The 20,531-nt window shown below is 54.6% G+C and overlaps 1 protein-coding gene across 1 annotated transcript in view; it reads right to left on the reverse strand.

Moving 5' to 3' along the window:
* Positions 1–20,531, reverse strand: part of LOC128950528 (maestro heat-like repeat-containing protein family member 1) — a gene marked incomplete at its 3' end in the record, with an annotated part of 49,567 nt that overhangs the window by 15,343 nt on the left and 13,693 nt on the right. Inside the window, exon 14 of the mRNA XM_054295398.1 lies at positions 219–398. Coding sequence (XP_054151373.1) covers positions 219–398 — 180 coding nt within the window. The remainder of the gene's footprint in view (positions 1–218; positions 399–20,531) is intronic.

Raw genomic sequence — 20,531 nt, forward strand, 5'->3', positions numbered from 1 at the left:
CATCCCAGTCTCTCCCAGCCCATCCCATTATCCCATCCCAGTCCCATCCCAGTCCGTCCCAGTCTGTCCCAGTCTGTCCCAGTCCATTCCCAGTATCCCATCCCAGTATCCCATCCCAGTCCCATCCCAGTCTGTCCCAGTCCCATCCCAGTCTCTCCCAGCCCATCCCAGTCCCTCCCAGTCCCATCCCAGTCCCTCCCAGTCCGTCCCAGTCTCACCACCATGAGCGCCACCAGCTCGGCCTTGCGGGCGATGCTGCCGCAGCCGCCGGGGCCGTTGCCGGGGTAATTCCCGAAATTCCCGGAATTGTTCCCGGAACTGTTCCCGGAATTGCCGCAGGCCAGGGCTTGGCTGATCATGGAGACGCTGCGGGCCAGGCTCAGCTTCAGCACCGGGTCCTGGGGACGGGAACAGGATCAGCGGGACCGGCCCGGAACCGGGATCGGGATCAGCCCGGAACCGGGATCGGCCCAGAACCGGGATCAGTCTGGAACTGGAATTGGGATCAGCGGGATCGGCCCGGAACCGGGATCGGGATCAGCCCGGAACCGGGATCGGCCCAGAACCGGGATCAGTCTGGAACTGGAATTGGGATCAGCGGGATCGGCCCGGAACTGGGATCGGGATAAGCGGGATCGGCCCGGAACTGGGATCGGGATCAGTGGGACTGGCCCGGAACCGGGATCGGGATCAGTGGGAACAGCCCAGCACCGGGATCAGGATCAGCCCAGAACCGGGATCAGCCCAGAACCGGGATCAGTCTGGAACTGGAACTGGGACCAGCGGGAACAGCCCAGCACCGGGATCGGGATCAGCCCAGAACCGGGATCGGCCCAGAACCGGGATCAGTCTGGAACTGGGATCGGGATCAGTGGGAACAGCCCAGCACCGGGATCGGGATCAGCCCAGAACCGGGAGCGGGATCAGCCGAGAACCGGGATCAGCCCAGAACCGGGATCGGCCTGGAACTGGAATTGGGACCAGCGGGAACAGCCCAGCACCGGGATCGGGATCAGCCCAGAACCGGGAGCGGGATCAGCCCAGAACCGGGAGCGGGATCAGCCCAGAACCGGGATCAGCCCAGAACCGGGATCGGCCTGGAACTGGGATCGGGATCAGCGGGAACAGCCCAGCACCGGGATTGGGATCAGCCCAGAACCGGGAGCGGGATCAGCCCAGAACCGGGAGCGGGATCAGCCCAGAACCGGGATCAGTCTGGAACTGGGATCGGGATCAGTGGGAACAGCCCAGCACCGGGATCGGGATCAGCCCAGAACCGGGAGCGGGATCAGCCCAGAACCGGGATCAGCCCAGAACTGGGATCAGTCTAGAACTGGGATCGGGACCAGCCCAGAACTGGAACTGGGATCACCCTGGAACTGGGATCAGCTCAGAACTGGGATCAACGTGGAATTGGGATCAGCCTGGGACTGGGATAGGGATCAGTGGGATTGGCCTGGAACCGGGATTGGGATCAACAGGATCAGCCCAGAAGCGGGATTGGGATCAGCGGGATCAGGATCAGCCCAGAACCAGAACTGGGCTCAGCCCAGAACTGGGACTGGGATCAGCCCAGAACTGGGACTGGGATCAGCCCAGAATTGGAACTGGGCTCAGCCCAGAACTGGAACTGGGATCAGCCCAGAACTCGGACTGGGATCAGCCCAGAACTGGGATCAGCCCAGAACCAGGATCCGGATCAGTGGGATCAGCCCGGAATGGGGATCAGGATCAGTGGGATCGGCCCAGAACCAGGATCGGGATCAGCCCAGAACTCAGATTGGGATCAGCCTGGAATTGGGATCAGCCCAGGATCAGGATTGGGATCAGCCCAGAACCAGGACCGGCATCAGCCTGGCACTGGGATCAGCCCAAAACTGGGATCAGCCTAGAAATGGGATTGGCATCAGTGGAATCAGCCTGGAACCAGGACTGGGATTGGCCCAGAACCGGGATCGGCCCAGAACTGGGATCAGCGGGATCAGTCTGGAACCAAAATCAGCACGATCGGCCTGGAACCAGGACTGGGATCAGTGGGATCAGCCCGGAACCAGGATCGGGATCAGTGGGATTGGCCCAGAACCAGGACTGGGATCAGCGGGATCAGCCCAGAACCGGGATCGGGATCAGTGGGATTGGCCCAGAACCAGGACTGGGATCAGTGGGATCAGCCTGGAACCGGGATCGGGATCAGTGGGATTGGCCCAGAACCAGGACTGGGATCAGCCCGGAGCTGGGATTGAGATCAGCCTGGAACTCGGGTTGGGATCAGCATGAACCGGGATCAGCCTGGAACTGGGATCGGGGTCAGAGGGATCAGCCCAGAACTGGAATTGGGATCAGCCGAGAACCGGGATCAGCCTGGAACCAGGATTGGGATCAGCCTGGAACCGGGATCGGGATCAGCAAGATCAGCCCAGAAACTGGACTAGGGATTGGCCGGGAACAGGGATTGGGATCAGCCTAGAACCGGGATCAGCCTAGAAACTGGGATCGAGATCATTGCGATCAGCCCAGAACCGGGATTGGGATCAGCCTGGAAACTGGGATTGGGATCAGCAAGATCAGCCTAGAACCAGGATTGGGATCAGCCTGGAAACTGGGATTGGGATCAGCCTGGAAACTGGCACTGGGATCAGACTGGAACTGGGATCAGATTGGAACTGGAACTGGGATCAATGGGATCAGCCCAAAACTAGGAATTGGGATTAGCCCAGAACCGGGATTGGAATTAGCCCAGAACTGGAACTGGGATCAGCCCAGAACTGGGATCAATGGGACCAGCCCGGAACTGGGACTGGGATCAGCCCTGAACTGGGATCATGATTAGACTGGAACCAGGACTGGGATCAGCCTGGAACTGAGAGCAGCCCAGAACTGGGACTGGGATCAACCTGGAACCAGGATTGGGATCAATGGGATCAGCCCGGAAGTAGGACTGGGATCAGATTGGAACTGGGACCGGGATCAATGGGATCAGCCCAGAACCGGGATCGGGATCAGCAGGATTGGGATTGGGATCAGCCCAGAACTGAGATCAGCCTGGAACCAGGATTGGGATCAATGGGATCAGCCCGGAACTGGGACTGGGATCAGACTGGAACTGGGACTGGGATCACACTGGAACTGGGATTGGAATCAGCCCGGAAACTGGGATTGGAATCAGCCCAGAACTGGGATTAGGATCACACTGGTATGGGGATTGGGATCAGCCTTGAACTGGGATTGGGATCAGCCTGGAACTGGGACTGGGATCAGCCCGGAACTGGGATTGGGATCAGACTGGAACTGGGATTGGGATCAGACTGGAAACTGGGATTGGGATCAGCCTGGAACTGGGACTGGGATCAGACTGGAACTGGGATTGGGATCAGCCTGGGACTGGGACTGGGATCACACTGGAACTGGGATTGGGATCAGCCCGGAACTGGGATTGGGATCAGCCTGGAACTGGGATTGGGATCAGCCCGGAACCGGGACTGGGATCAGACTGGAACTGGGATTGGGATCAGCCTGGAACCGGGACTGGGATCAGTCTGGAACCGGGACTGGGATCAGCCCAGAACTGGGATTGGGATCAGTCCGGAACTGGGATTGGGATCAGCCTGGAACTGGGACTGGGATCAAACTGGAACTGGGACTGGGATCAGTCTGGAACCGGGACTGGGATCAGCCCAGAACTGGGACTGGGATCAGCCCGGAACTGGGATTGGGATCAGCCCGGAACTGGGATTGGGATCAGTCTGGAACTGGGATTGGGATCAGCCCAGAACTGGGATCGGGATCAGACTGGAACTGGGACTGGGATCAGACTGGAACTGGGACTGGGATCAGACTGGAACTGGGATCAACTCAGAATTGGGATCAGTCCGGAACTGGGATTGGGATCAGCCCAGAACTGGGATTGGGATCAGTCCGGAACTGGGATTGGGATCAGCCTGGAACTGGGACTGGGATCAAACTGGAACTGGGACTGGGATCAGTCTGGAACCGGGACTGGGATCAGCCCAGAACTGGGACTGGGATCAGCCCGGAACTGGGATTGGGATCAGCCTGGAACAGGGATTGGGATCAGCCCGGAACCGGGACTGGGATCAGACTGGAACTGGGATTGGGATCAGACTGGAACTGGGACTGGGATCAGACTGGAACTGGGATCAACTCAGAATTGGGATCAGTCCGGAACTGGGATTGGGATCAGCCCAGAACTGGGATTGGGATCAGTCCGGAACTGGGATTGGGATCAGACCAGAACTGGGATCGGGATCAGCCCAGAACTGGGATTGGGATCAGCCCGGAACTGGGATTGGGATCAGCCTGGAACTGGGATTGGGATCAGCCTGGAACTGGGACTGGGATCAGACTGGAACTGGGATTGGGATCAGCCTGGAACTGGGATTGGGATCAGCCTGGGACTGGGACTGGGATCAGACTGGAACTGGGATTGGGATCAGCCCGGAACTGGGATTGGGATCAGCCTGGAAACTGGCACTGGGATCAGACTGGAACTGGGATCAGATTGGAACTGGAACTGGGATCAATGGGATCAGCCCAAAACTAGGAATTGGGATTAGCCCAGAACCGGGATTGGAATTAGCCCAGAACTGGAACTGGGATCAGCCCAGAACTGGGATCAATGGGACCAGCCCGGAACTGGGACTGGGATCAGCCCTGAACTGGGATCATGATTAGACTGGAACCAGGACTGGGATCAGCCTGGAACTGAGAGCAGCCCAGAACTGGGACTGGGATCAACCTGGAACCAGGATTGGGATCAATGGGATCAGCCCGGAAGTAGGACTGGGATCAGATTGGAACTGGGACCGGGATCAATGGGATCAGCCCAGAACCGGGATCGGGATCAGCAGGATTGGGATTGGGATCAGCCCAGAACTGAGATCAGCCTGGAACCAGGATTGGGATCAATGGGATCAGCCCGGAACTGGGACTGGGATCAGACTGGAACTGGAACTGGGATCAGACTGGAACTGGGACTGGGATCAGCCCGGAAACTGGGATTGGGATCAGCCCAGAACTGGGATTAGGATCACACTGGAACTGGGATTGGGATCAGCCTGGAACTGGGATTGGGATCAGCCCGGAACCGGGATCGGGATCAGTGGGATTGGCCCAGAACCAGGACTGGGTTCAGTGGGATCAGCCCAGAACCGGGATCGGGATCAGTGGGATCAGCCCAGAACCAGGACTGGGTTCAGGGGGATCAGCCCAGAACCGGGATCGGGATCAGTGGGATTGGCCCAGAACCAGGACTGGGATCAGTGGGATCAGCCCGGAACCGGGATCGGGATCAGTGGGATTGGCCCAGAACCAGGACTGGGTTCAGTGGGATCAGCCCAGAACCGGGATCGGGATCAGTGGGATCAGCCCAGAACCAGGACTGGGTTCAGGGGGATCAGCCCAGAACCGGGATCGGGATCAGTGGGATTGGCCCAGAACCAGGACTGGGATCAGCCCGGAGCTGGGATTGAGATCAGCCTGGAACTCGGGTTGGGATCAGCATGAACCGGGATCAGCCTGGAACTGGGATCGGGGTCAGAGGGATCAGCCCAGAACTGGAATTGGGATTAGCCGAGAACCGGGATCAGCCTGGAACCAGGATTGGGATCAGCCTGGAACCGGGATCGGGATCAGCAAGATCAGCCCAGAAACTGGACTAGGGATTGGCCGGGAACAGGGATTGGGATCAGCCTAGAACCGGGATCAGCCTAGAAACTGGGATCGAGATCATTGCGATCAGCCCAGAACCGGGATTGGGATCAGCCTGGAAACTGGGATTGGGATCAGCAAGATCAGCCTAGAACCAGAACCGGGATCAGTCTGGAACTGGAATTGGGATCAGCGGGATCGGCCCGGAACCGGGATCGGGATCAGCCCGGAACCGGGATCGGCCCAGAACTGGGATCAGTCTGGAACTGGAATTGGGATCAGCGGGATCGGCCCGGAACTGGGATCGGGATCAGCCCGGAACCGGGATCGGCCCAGAACCAGGATCAGTCTGGAACTGGAATTGGGATCAGCGGGATCGGCCCGGAACTGGGATCGGGATCAGCGGGATCGGCCCGGAACTGGGATCGGGATCAGTGGGACTGGCCCGGAACTGGGATCGGGATCAGTGGGAACAGCCCAGCACCGGGATCGGGATCAGCCCAGAACTGGGATCCGCCCAGAACCGGGATCAGTCTGGAACTGGAATTGGGATCAGTGGGAACAGCCCAGCACCGGGATCGGGATCAGCCCGGAACCGGCATCAGCCCAGAACCGGGATCAGTCTGGAACTGGAATTGGGATCAGCGGGATCGGCCCGGAACTGGGATCGGGATCAGCGGGATCGGCCCGGAACTGGGATCGGGATCAGTGGGACTGGCCCGGAACTGGGATCGGGATCAGTGGGAACAGCCCAGCACCGGGATCGGGATCAGCCCAGAACCGGGATCCGCCCAGAACCGGGATCAGTCTGGAACTGGAATTGGGACCAGCGGGAACAGCCCAGCACCGGGATCGGGATCAGCCCAGAACCGGGAGCGGGATCAGCCCAGAACCGGGATCAGCCCAGAACCGGGATCGGCCTGGAACTGGGATCGGGATCAGCGGGAACAGCCCAGCACCGGGATCGGGATCAGCCCAGAACCGGGAGCGGGATCAGCCCAGAACCGGGAGCGGGATCAGCCCAGAACCGGGATCAGTCTGGAACTGGGATCGGGATCAGTGGGAACAGCCCAGCACCGGGATCGGGATCAGCCCAGAACCGGGATCAGCCCAGAACCGGGATCAGTCTGGAACTGGAACTGGGACCAGCGGGAACAGCCCAGCACCGGGAGCGGGATCAGCCCAGAACCGGGATCAGCCCAGAACCGGGATCGGCCTGGAACTGGGATCGGGATCAGCGGGAACAGCCCAGCACCGGGATCGGGATCAGCCCAGAACCGGGATCCGCCCAGAACTGGGATCAGTCTGGAACTGGGATCGGGACCAGCCCAGAACTGGAACTGGGATCACCCTGGAACTGGGATCAGCTCAGAACTGGGATCAACGTGGAATTGGGATCAGCCTGGGACTGGGATAGGGATCAGTGGGATTGGCCTGGAACCGGGATTGGGATCAACAGGATCAGCCCAGAAGCGGGATTGGGATCAGCGGGATCAGGATCAGCCCAGAACCAGAACTGGGCTCAGCCCAGAACTGGGACTGGGATCAGCCCAGAACTGGAACTGGGATCAGCCCAGAACTGGAACTGGGATCAGCCCAGAACTCGGACTGGGATCAGCCCAGAACTCGGACTGGGATCAGCCCAGAACTCGGACTGGGATCAGCCCAGAACTGGGATCAGCCCAGAACCAGGATCCGGATCAGTGGGATCAGCCCGGAATGGGGATCAGGATCAGTGGGATCGGCCCAGAACCAGGATCGGGATCAGCCCAGAACTCAGATTGGGATCAGCCTGGAATTGGGATCAGCCCAGGATCAGGATTGGGATCAGCCCAGAACCAGGACCGGCATCAGCCTGGCACTGGGATCAGCCCAAAACTGGGATCAGCCTAGAAATGGGATTGGCATCAGTGGAATCAGCCTGGAACCAGGACTGGGATTGGCCCAGAACCGGGATCGGCCCAGAACTGGGATCAGCGGGATCAGTCTGGAACCAAAATCAGCACGATCGGCCTGGAACCAGGACTGGGATCAGTGGGATCAGCCCGGAACCAGGATCGGGATCAGTGGGATTGGCCCAGAACCAGGACTGGGATCAGTGGGATCAGTCTGGAACCAAAATCAGCACGATCGGCCTGGAACCAGGACTGGGATCAGTGGGATCAGCCTGGAACCGGGATCGGGATCAGTGGGATTGGCCCAGAACCAGGACTGGGATCAGTGGGATCAGCCCAGAACCGGGATCGGGATCAGTGGGATTGGCCCAGAACCAGGACTGGGATCAGTGGGATCAGCCCAGAACTGGGATCGGGATCAGTGGGATTGGCCCAGAACCAGGACTGGGATCAGCGGGATCAGCCTGGAACCGGGATCGGGATCAGTGGGATTGGCCCAGAACCAGGACTGGGATCAGCCCGGAGCTGGGATTGAGATCAGCCTGGAACTCGGGTTGGGATCAGCATGAACCGGGATCAGCCTGGAACTGGGATCGGGGTCAGAGGGATCAGCCCAGAACTGGAATTGGGATTAGCCGAGAACCGGGATCAGCCTGGAACCAGGATTGGGATCAGCCTGGAACCGGGATCGGGATCAGCAAGATCAGCCCAGAAACTGGACTAGGGATTGGCCGGGAACAGGGATTGGGATCAGCCTAGAACCGGGATCAGCCTAGAAACTGGGATCGAGATCATTGCGATCAGCCCAGAACCGGGATTGGGATCAGCCTGGAAACTGGGATTGGGATCAGCAAGATCAGCCTAGAACCAGGATTGGGATCAGCCTGGAAACTGGGATTGGGATCAGCCTGGAAACTGGCACTGGGATCAGACTGGAACTGGGATCAGATTGGAACTGGAACTGGGATCAATGGGATCAGCCCAAAACTAGGAATTGGGATTAGCCCAGAACCGGGATTGGAATTAGCCCAGAACTGGAACTGGGATCAGCCCAGAACTGGGATCAATGGGACCAGCCCGGAACTGGGACTGGGATCAGCCCTGAACTGGGATCATGATTAGACTGGAACCAGGACTGGGATCAGCCTGGAACTGAGAGCAGCCCAGAACTGGGACTGGGATCAACCTGGAACCAGGATTGGGATCAATGGGATCAGCCCGGAAGTAGGACTGGGATCAGATTGGAACTGGGACCGGGATCAATGGGATCAGCCCAGAACCGGGATCGGGATCAGCAGGATTGGGATTGGGATCAGCCCAGAACTGAGATCAGCCTGGAACCAGGATTGGGATCAATGGGATCAGCCCGGAACTGGGACTGGGATCAGACTGGAACTGGAACTGGGATCAGACTGGAACTGGGACTGGGATCAGCCCGGAAACTGGGATTGGGATCAGCCCAGAACTGGGATTAGGATCACACTGGAACTGGGATTGGGATCAGCCTGGAACTGGGATTGGGATCAGCCCGGAACCGGGATCGGGATCAGTGGGATTGGCCCAGAACCAGGACTGGGTTCAGTGGGATCAGCCCAGAACCGGGATCGGGATCAGTGGGATCAGCCCAGAACCAGGACTGGGTTCAGGGGGATCAGCCCAGAACCGGGATCGGGATCAGTGGGATTGGCCCAGAACCAGGACTGGGATCAGCCCGGAGCTGGGATTGAGATCAGCCTGGAACTCGGGTTGGGATCAGCATGAACCGGGATCAGCCTGGAACTGGGATCGGGGTCAGAGGGATCAGCCCAGAACTGGAATTGGGATTAGCCGAGAACCGGGATCAGCCTGGAACCAGGATTGGGATCAGCCTGGAACCGGGATCGGGATCAGCAAGATCAGCCCAGAAACTGGACTAGGGATTGGCCGGGAACAGGGATTGGGATCAGCCTAGAACCGGGATCAGCCTAGAAACTGGGATCGAGATCATTGCGATCAGCCCAGAACCGGGATTGGGATCAGCCTGGAAACTGGGATTGGGATCAGCAAGATCAGCCTAGAACCAGGATTGGGATCAGCCTGGAAACTGGGATTGGGATCAGCAAGATCAGCCTAGAACCAGGATTGGGATCAGCCTGGAAACTGGGATTGGGATCAGACTGGAACTGGGATCAGATTGGAACTGGAACTGGGATCAATGGGATCAGCCCAAAACTAGGAATTGGGATTAGCCCAGAACCGGGATTGGAATTAGCCCAGAACTGGAACTGGGATCAGCCCAGAACTGGGATCAATGGGACCAGCCCGGAACTGGGACTGGGATCAGCCCTGAACTGGGATCATGATTAGACTGGAACCAGGACTGGGATCAGCCTGGAACTGAGAGCAGCCCAGAACTGGGACTGGGATCAACCTGGAACCAGGATTGGGATCAATGGGATCAGCCCGGAAGTAGGACTGGGATCAGATTGGAACTGGGACCGGGATCAATGGGATCAGCCCAGAACCGGGATCGGGATCAGCAGGATTGGGATTGGGATCAGCCCAGAACTGAGATCAGCCTGGAACCAGGATTGGGATCAATGGGATCAGCCCGGAACTGGGACTGGGATCAGACTGGAACTGGAACTGGGATCAGACTGGAACTGGGACTGGGATCAGCCCGGAAACTGGGATTGGGATCAGCCCAGAACTGGGATTAGGATCACACTGGAACTGGGATTGGGATCAGCCTGGAACTGGGATTGGGATCAGCCCGGAACCGGGATCGGGATCAGTGGGATTGGCCCAGAACCAGGACTGGGATCAGCGGGATCAGCCCAGAACCGGGATCGGGATCAGTGGGATTGGCCCAGAACCAGGACTGGGATCAGCGGGATCAGCCCAGAACCGGGATCGGGATCAGTGGGATTGGCCCAGAACCAGGACTGGGATCAGCGGGATCAGCCTGGAACCGGGATCGGGATCAGTGGGATTGGCCCAGAACCAGGACTGGGATCAGCCCGGAGCTGGGATTGAGATCAGCCTGGAACTCGGGTTGGGATCAGCATGAACCGGGATCAGCCTGGAACTGGGATCGGGGTCAGAGGGATCAGCCCAGAACTGGAATTGGGATTAGCCGAGAACCGGGATCAGCCTGGAACCAGGATTGGGATCAGCCTGGAACCGGGATCGGGATCAGCAAGATCAGCCCAGAAACTGGACTAGGGATTGGCCGGGAACAGGGATTGGGATCAGCCTAGAACCGGGATCAGCCTAGAAACTGGGATCGAGATCATTGCGATCAGCCCAGAACCGGGATTGGGATCAGCCTGGAAACTGGGATTGGGATCAGCAAGATCAGCCTAGAACCAGGATTGGGATCAGCCTGGAAACTGGGATTGGGATCAGCCTGGAAACTGGCACTGGGATCAGACTGGAACTGGGATCAGATTGGAACTGGAACTGGGATCAATGGGATCAGCCCAAAACTAGGAATTGGGATTAGCCCAGAACCGGGATTGGAATTAGCCCAGAACTGGAACTGGGATCAGCCCAGAACTGGGATCAATGGGACCAGCCCGGAACTGGGACTGGGATCAGACTGGAACTGGGATTGGGATCAGCCCGGAACTGGGATTGGGATCACACTGGAACTGGGATTGGGATCAGTCCGGAACTGGGATTGGGATCAGCCTGGAACTGGGACTGGGATCAGACTGGAACTGGGACTGGGATCAGACTGGAACTGGGATTGGGATCAGCCTGGAACTGGGATTGGGATCAGCCCGGAAACTGGGATTGGAATCAGCCCGGAACTGGGATTAGGATCACACTGGAACTGGGATTGGAATCAGCCTGGAACTGGGATTGGGATCAGACTGGAACTGGGACTGGGATCAGACTGGAACTGGGATTGGGATCAGACTGGAACTGGGATTGGGATCAGCCTGGAAACTGGGATTGGGATCAGCCTGGAACTGGGACTGGGATCAGCCCGGAACTGGGATTGGGATCAGCCTGGAACTGGGATTGGGATCAGCCTGGGACTGGGACTGGGATCACACTGGAACTGGGATTGGGATCAGCCTGGAACTGGGATTGGGATCAGCCTGGGACTGGGACTGGGATCAGCCCGGAACTGGGATTGGGATCAGACTGGAACTGGGATTGGGATCAGCCCGGAACCGGGACTGGGATCAGCCTGGAACTGGGACTGGGATCAAACTGGAACTGGGACTGGGATCAGTCTGGAACCGGGACTGGGATCAGCCCAGAACTGGGATTGGGATCAGTCCGGAACCGGGATTGGGATCAGCCTGGAACTGGGATTGGGATCACACTGGAACTGGGATTGGGATCACACTGGAACTGGGATTGGGATCAGCCTGGAACTGGGATTGGGATCAGACTGGAACTGGGACTGGGATCAGACTGGAACTGGGATCAACTCAGAATTGGGATCAGCCTGGAACTGGGATTGGGATCAGTCCGGAACCGGGATTGGGATCAGCCTGGAACTGGGATTGGGATCACACTGGAACTGGGATTGGGATCACACTGGAACTGGGATTGGGATCAGCCTGGAACTGGGATTGGGATCAGACTGGAACTGGGACTGGGATCAGACTGGAACTGGGATCAACTCAGAATTGGGATCAGCCTGGAACTGGGATTGGGATCAGTCCGGAACTGGGATTGGGATCAGCCCAGAACTGGGATTGGGATCAGTCCGGAACTGGGATTGGGATCAGACCAGAACTGGGATTGGGATCAGCCTGGAACTGGGATTGGGATCAGACCAGAACTGGGATTGGGATCAGACCAGAACTGGGATTGGGATCAGACTGGAACTGGGATTGGGATCAGCCCAGAACTGGGATTGGGATCAGACCGGAACTGGGATTGGGATCAGCCCAGAACTGGGATTGGGATCAGACCGGAACTGGGATTGGGATCAGACCAGAACTGGGATTGGGATCAGACCGGAACTGGGATTGGGATCAGACCAGAACTGGGATTGGGATCAGACTGGAACTGGGATTGGGATCAGCCCAGAACTGGGACTGGGATCAGCCCGGAACTGGGATCATTTGGGTCAGGATTAGCTCAAACACTGGGATTATTTGGATTAGGGTAATTTGGATTGGGATTATTTGGATTTGGATTATCTGGACTGGAATTATTGGGAATGGGATTATTAGGATGGGGATTATTTTTATTATTAGGATCACTAGGATTTGGATTATTGAGATCACTGGGATTGGGATTATTTGTATTGTTGGGATTATTTGGATTATTGGGATTGGGATCATTTGGACAGGGATTACTTGGATCATTGGGATTGGGATCAATGGGATTGGGATTATTTGGATTGTTGGGATTATTTGGATTGTTGTGATTATTTGTATCGTTGGGATTGGGATCAATGGGATTGGAATTATTGGGATTGGGATTATTTGAATTGTTGGGATTATTTGGATTGTGATTATTTGGATTATTGGGATTGGGATCACTGGGATTGGGAACACTGGGATTGGGATTACTGGGACTGGGATTATTTGGATTATTGGGATTGAGAACACTGGGATTGGGATTATTGGGACTAAGATTTTTTTGATTATTGGGATCACTGGGATTGGGATTATTTGGATTGGAATCATCCCGGAAACCGGGATCGACCCTAAAAATACACTGGAACAGAATGAAAATAAAATAAAATAAAATAAAATAAAATAAAATAAAATAAAATACAATAAAAACAAAAAATCCAAGAGTCCCAGCAAAACCTGAAAATTCCAGAAAATCCAGGAATTTCCAGAAAAATCCAGGAATTTCCAGTAAAATCCGGGAATTCCCAAAAAATAATCCAGGATTTCCCAAAAAATCTGGGAATTCCCCAAAAATAATCCAGGAATTCCCAAGAAGTCTGGGAATTCGTGAGGAAGCCGTTAGTGGCAGCGAGAGAGAGGCGTTAGCGGAGCCCAAGGAGGGAATTCCAGAGGGGAAAATTCCATGGGAAATTCCGGAATGCCCCAATCCCAACCCTCAGAATTCCAGAGGGGAAAATTCCATGGGAAATTCCGGAATGCCCCAACCCCAACCCTCAGAATTCCAGAGGGGAAAATTCCATGGGAAATTCCGGAATGCTCCAATCCCAACCCTCGGAATTCCAGAGGGGAAAATTCCATGGGAAATTCCGGAATGCCCCAATCCCAACCCTCGGAATTCCAGAGGGGAAAATTCCATGGGAAATTCCGGAATGCTCCAATCCCAACCCTCGGAATTCCAGAGGGGAAAATTCCATGGGAAATTCCGGAATGCTCCAATCCCAACCCTCGGAATTCCAGAGGGGAAAATTCCATGGGAAATTCTGGAATGCCCCAACCCCAACCCTCGGAATTCCAGAGGGGAAAATTCCATGGGAAATTCCGGAATGCCCCAACCCCAACCCTCGGAATTCCCAGGATGGGGAAAATTCCATGGAAAATTCCGGAATGCTCCAATCCCAACCCTCGGAATTCCAGAGGGGAAAATTCCATGGGAAATTCCGGAATGCCCCAATCCCAACCCTCAGAATTCCAGAGGGGAAAATTCCATGGGAAATTCTGGATTGCCCCAATCCCAACCCTCGGAATTCCAGAGGGGAAAATTCCATGGGAAATTCCGGAATGCCCCAACCCCAACCCTCGCAAATCCATTGGGGAAAATTCCATTGAAAATTCCAGAATGCCCCAACCCCAACCCTCGGAATTCCAGAGGGGAAAATTCCATGGGAAATTCTGGAATTCCCCAACCCCAACCCTCGGAATTCCAGAGGGGAAAATTCCATGGGAAATTCTGGAATGCGCCAATCCCAACCCTCGGAATTCCAGAGGGGAAAATTCCATGGGGAATTCCGGAATGCCCCAATCCCAACCCTCGGAATTCCCAGGATGGGGAAAATTCCATGGGAAATTCCGGAATGCCCCAACCCCAACCCTCGGAATTCCCAGGATGGGGAAAATTCCATGGGAAATTCCGGAATGCCCCAACCCCAACCCTCGGAATTCCAGAGGGGAAAATTCCATGGGAAATTCCAGAATGCCCCAATCCCAACCCTCGGAATTCCCAGGATGGGGAAAATTCCATGGAAAATTCCGGAATGCCCCAACCCCAACCCTTGGAATTCCCAGGATGGGGAAAATTCCATGGGAAATTCCGGAATGCTCCAATCCCAACCCTCGGAATTCCAGAGGGGAAAATTCCATGGAAAATTCCGGAATGCCCCAACCCCAACCCTCGGAATTCCAGAGGGGAAAATTCCATGGAAAATTCTGGATTGCCCCAATCCCAACCCTCGGAATTCCAGAGGGGAAAATTCCATGGGAAATTCCGGAATGCCCCAACCCCAACCCTCGCAATTCCAGAGGGGAAAATTCCATGGGAAATTCTGGAATGCGCCAATCCCAACCCTCGGAATTCCAGAGGGGAAAATTCCATGGAAAATTCCGGAATGCCCCAATCCCAACCCTCGGAATTCCAGAGGGGAAAATTCCATGGGAAATTCCGGAATGCCCCAATCCCAACCCTCGGAATTCCAGAGGGGAAAATTCCATGGAAAATTCCGGAATGCCCCAACCCCAACCCTCGGAATTCCCAGGATGGGGAAAATTCCATGGAAAATTCCGGAATGCTCCAATCCCAACCCTCAGAATTCCACAGGGGAAAATTCCATGGGAAATTCCGGAATGCCCCAATCCCAACCCTCGGAATTCCCAGGATGGGGAAAATTCCATGGAAAATTCCGGAATGCCCCAATCCCAACCCTCGGAATTCCAGAGGGGAAAATTCCATGGGAAATTCCGGAATGCCCCAATCCCAACCCTCGGAATTCCCAGGATGGGGAAAATTCCATGGGAAATTCCGGAATGCCCCAACCCCAACCCTCGGAATTCCCAGGATGGGGAAAATTCCATGGGAAATTCCGGAATGCTCCAATCCCAACCCTCGGAATTCCAGAGGGGAAAATTCCATGGAAAATTCCGGAATGCCCCAACCCCAACCCTCGCAATTCCATTGGGGAAAATTCCATGGAAAATTCTGGATTGCCCCAATCCCAACCCTCGGAATTCCAGAGGGGAAAATTCCATGGAAAATTCCGGAATGCTCCAATCCCAACCCTCGGAATTCCCAGGATGGGGAAAATTCCATGGGAAATTCCGGAATGCCCCAATCCCAACCCTCAGAATTCCACAGGGGAAAATTCCATGGGAAATTCCGGAATGCCCCAACCCCAACCCTCGGAATTCCCAGGATGGGGAAAATTCCATGGGAAATTCCGGAATGCCCCAACCCCAACCCTTGGAATTCCCAGGATGGGGAAAATTCCATGGGAAATTCCGGAATGCCCCAATCCCAACCCTCGGAATTCCCAGGATGGGGAAAATTCCATGGGAAATTCCGGAATGCCCCAATCCCAACCCTCAGAATTCCAGAGGGGAAAATTCCATGGGAAATTCCAGAATGCCCCAATCCCAACCCTCGGAATTCCAGAGGGGAAAATTCCATGGAAAATTCCGGAATGCCCCAATCCCAACCCTCGGAATTCCAGAGGGGAAAATTCCATGGGAAATTCCGGAATGCCCCAATCCCCACTCCCGGAATTCCAGAGGGGAAAATTCCATGGGAAATTCCGGAATGCCCCAATCCCAACCCTCGGAATTCCAGAGGGGAAAATTCCATGGAAAATTCCGGAATGCCCCAACCCCAACCCTCGGAATTCCCAGGATGGGGAAAATTCCATGGAATATTCCAGAATGCTCCAATCCCAACCCTCGGAATTCCAGAGGGGAAAATTCCATGGAAAATTCCGGAATGCCCCAACCCCAACCCTCGGAATTCCAGAGGGGAAAATTCCATGGAAAATTCCGGAATGCCCCAACCCCAACCCTCGGAATTCCAGAGGGGAAAATTCCATGGAAAATTCCGGATTGCCCCAATCCCAACCCTCGGAATTCCAGAGGGGAAAATTCCATGGGAAATTCCGGAATGCCCCAACCCCAACCCTCGGAATTCCAGAGGGGAAAATTCCATGGGAAATTCCGGAATGCGCCAATCCCAACCCTCGGAATTCCAGAGGGGAAAATTCCATGGAAAATTCCGGAATGCCCCAATCCCAACCCTCGGAATTCCAGAGGGGAAAATTCCATGGGAAATTCCGGAATGCCCCAATCCCAACCCTCGGAATTCCAGAGGGGAAAATTCCATGGAAAATTCCGGAATGCCCCAACCCCAACCCTCGGAATTCCCAGGATGGGGAAAATTCCATGGAAAATTCTGGAATGCTCCAATCCCAACCCTCAGAATTCCACAGGGGAAAATTCCATGGGAAATTCCGGAATGCTCCAATCCCAACCCTCGGAATTCCAGAGGGGAAAATTCCATGGGAAATTCCGGAATGCCCCAATCCCAACCCTCGGAATTCCAGAGGGGAAAATTCCATGGAAAATTCCGGAATGCCCCAACCCCAACCCTCGGAATTCCCCAGGATGGGGAAAATTCCATGGAAAATTCCGGAATGCCCCAACCCCAACCCTCAGAATTCCAGAGGGGAAAATTCCATGGGAAATTCCAGAATGCCCCAATCCCAACCCTCGGAATTCCAGAGGGGAAAATTCCATGGGAAATTCCAGAATGCCCCAATCCCCACTGCGGGAATTCCAGAGGGGAAAATTCCATGGGAAATTCCGGAATGCCCCAACCCCAACCCTCGGAATTCCAGAGGGGAAAATTCCATGGGAAATTCCGGAATGCCCCAATCCCAACCCTCGGATTTCCAGAGGGGAAAATTCCATGGAAAATTCCAGAATGCTCCAATCCCAACCCTCAGAATTCCAGAGGGGAAAATTCCATGGGAAATTCCGGAATGCCCCAATCCCAACCCTCGGAATTCCAGAGGGGAAAATTCCATGGAAAATTCCGGAATGCCCCAACCCCAACTCTCGGAATTCCCAGGATGGGGAAAATTCCATGGAAAATTCCGGAATGCCCCAACCCCAACCCTCGGAATTCCAGAGGGGAAAATTCCATGGGAAATTCCGGAATGCCCCAACCCCAACCCTCGCAATTCCATTGGGGAAAATTCCATGGAAAATTCTGGATTGCCCCAATCCCAACCCTCGGAATTCCAGAGGGGAAAATTCCATGGGAAATTCTGGAATGCCCCAACCCCAACCCTCGGAATTCCAGAGGGGAAAATTCCATGGGAAATTCTGGAATGCTCCAATCCCAACCCTCGGAATTCCAGAGGGGAAAATTCCATGGAAAATTCCGGAATGCTCCAATCCCAACCCTCGGAATTCCAGAGGGGAAAATTCCATGGGAAATTCCGGAATGCCCCAACCCCAACCCTCGGAATTCCCAGGATGGGGAAAATTCCATGGAAAATTCCGGAATGCCCCAACCCCAACCCTCAGAATTCCAGAGGGGAAAATTCCATGGGAAATTCCAGAATGCCCCAATCCCAACCCTCGGAATTGCAGAGGGGAAAATTCCATGGGAAATTCCAGAATGCCCCAACCCCAACCCTCGGAATTCCAGAGGGGAAAATTCCATGGGAAATTCCGGAATGCCCCAATCCCAACCCTCGGAATTCCCAGGATGGGGAAAATTCCATGGGAAATTCCGGAATGCCCCAATCCCAACCCTCGGAATTCCAGAGGGGAAAATTCCATGGGAAATTCCGGAATGCCCCAACCCCAACCCTCGGAATTCCCAGGATGGGGAAAATTCCATGGGAAATTCCGGAATGCCCCAATCCCAACCCTCGGAATTCCAGAGGGGGAAAATTCCATGGGAAATTCCGGAATGCCCCAATCCCAACCCTCGGAATTCCCAGGATGGGGAAAATTCCATGGAAAATTCCGGAATGCCCCAACCCCAACCCTCGGAATTCCAGAGGGGAAAATTCCATGGGAAATTCTGGAATGCCCCAATCCCAACCCTCGGAATTCCAGAGGGGAAAATTCCATGGGAAATTCTGGAATGCGCCAATCCCAACCCTCGGAATTCCAGAGGGGAAAATTCCATGGAAAATTCCGGAATGCTCCAATCCCAACCCTCGGAATTCCAGAGGGGAAAATTCCATGGGAAATTCCGGAATGCCCCAATCCCAACCCTCGGAATTCCAGAGGGGAAAATTCCATGGAAAATTCCGGAATGCCCCAACCCCAACCCTCGGAATTCCCAGGATGGGGAAAATTCCATGGAAAATTCCGGAATGCCCCAACCCCAACCCTCAGAATTCCAGAGGGGAAAATTCCATGGGAAATTCCAGAATGCCCCAATCCCAACCCTCGGAATTCCAGAGGGGAAAATTCCATGGGAAATTCCAGAATGCCCCAATCCCCACTGCGGGAATTCCAGAGGGGAAAATTCCATGGGAAATTCCGGAATGCCCCAACCCCAACCCTCGGAATTCCAGAGGGGAAAATTCCATGGAAAATTCCGGAATGCCCCAATCCCAACCCTCGGATTTCCAGAGGGGAAAATTCCATGGAAAATTCCGGAATGCCCCAATCCCAACCCTCGGAATTCCAGAGGGGAAAATTCCATGGAAAATTCCGGAATGCCCCAACCCCAACTCTCGGAATTCCCAGGATGGGGAAAATTCCATGGAAAATTCCGGAATGCCCCAATCCCAACCCTCGGAATTCCAGAGGGGAAAATTCCATGGAAAATTCCGGAATGCCCCAATCCCAACCCTCGGAATTCCAGAGGGGAAAATTCCATGGAAAATTCCGGAATGCCCCAATCCCAACCCTCGGAATTCCAGAGGGGAAAATTCCATGGAAAATTCCGGAATGCCCCAATCCCAACCCTCGGAATTCCAGAGGGGAAAATTCCATGGGAAATTCTGGAATGCCCCAACCCCAACCCTCGGAATTCCAGAGGGGAAAATTCCATGGGAAATTCCGGAATGCCCCAATCCCAACCCTCGGAATTCCAGAGGGGAAAATTCCATGGGAAATTCTGGAATGCCCCAATCCCAAACCCTTGGAATTCCCAGGATGGGGAAAACCTCAGGATGGATCCCAAGGGAAAATCCTGGGGGGAGATTTGGGAATTTTGGGAATTTGGGATTGGGAATTTGGGAATTTTGGGGGATTTTGGGATTTGGGAATTTTGGGATTGGGATTTGGGGATTTGGGGATTTTGGGGATTTTGGGGAATTTGGGAATTTTGGGGATTTGGGGATTGGGGATTTGGGGATTGGGAATTTGGGAATTTGGGAATTTTGGGGATTTTGGGATTTGGGAATTTTGGGATTGGGGATTTGGAGATTTGGGGATTTGGGAATTTTGGGATTGGGGATTTGGGGATTTGGGGATTTTGGGATTTGGGAATTTTGGGATTGGGGATTGGGGATTTGGGAATTTGGGAATTTGGAATTGGGGATTGGAGATTTGGGGATTTTGGGATTTGGGAATTTTGACATTGGGGATTGGGGATTTGGGAATTTTGGGAATTTTGGGATTGGGGATTTGGAGATTTGGGGATTTGGGAATTTGGGAATTTGGGAATTTGGGAATTTTGGGATTGGGGATTGGAGATTGGGAATTTTGGGGATTTTGGGATTTGGGAATTTTGGGATTGGGGATTTGGAGATTTGGGGATTTGGGGATTTGGGAATTTTGGGATTGGGGATTTGGGGATTTGGGAATTTGGGAATTTGGGAATTTTGGGGTTGGGGATTTGGGAATTTTGGGATTGGGGATTTTGGGGATGGATCCCAGACTGGGGGAGGATTTTGGGAAATCTGGGAATTTCAAGGGATTTTATGGAATTCAGAGAATTCTGGAATTCCCAGAATCAGAATTATTGAATTTTGGGATTTTTGTGGGATTGATGGAATTGTGGAATTCTGGGATCATGGAATTACTGAATTTTGGAATTGTGGAATTAATGGAATTCTGGGATCATGGAATTAAGAAATTGCAGAATTTCAGAATC

The sequence above is a fragment of the Melozone crissalis genome, unplaced genomic scaffold (assembly GCF_028551555.1).
Source record: "Melozone crissalis strain CALT ecotype California unplaced genomic scaffold, PUWL_Pcris_2 ptg000705l_1, whole genome shotgun sequence".
Classification (NCBI taxonomy): domain Eukaryota; kingdom Metazoa; phylum Chordata; class Aves; order Passeriformes; family Passerellidae; genus Melozone; species Melozone crissalis.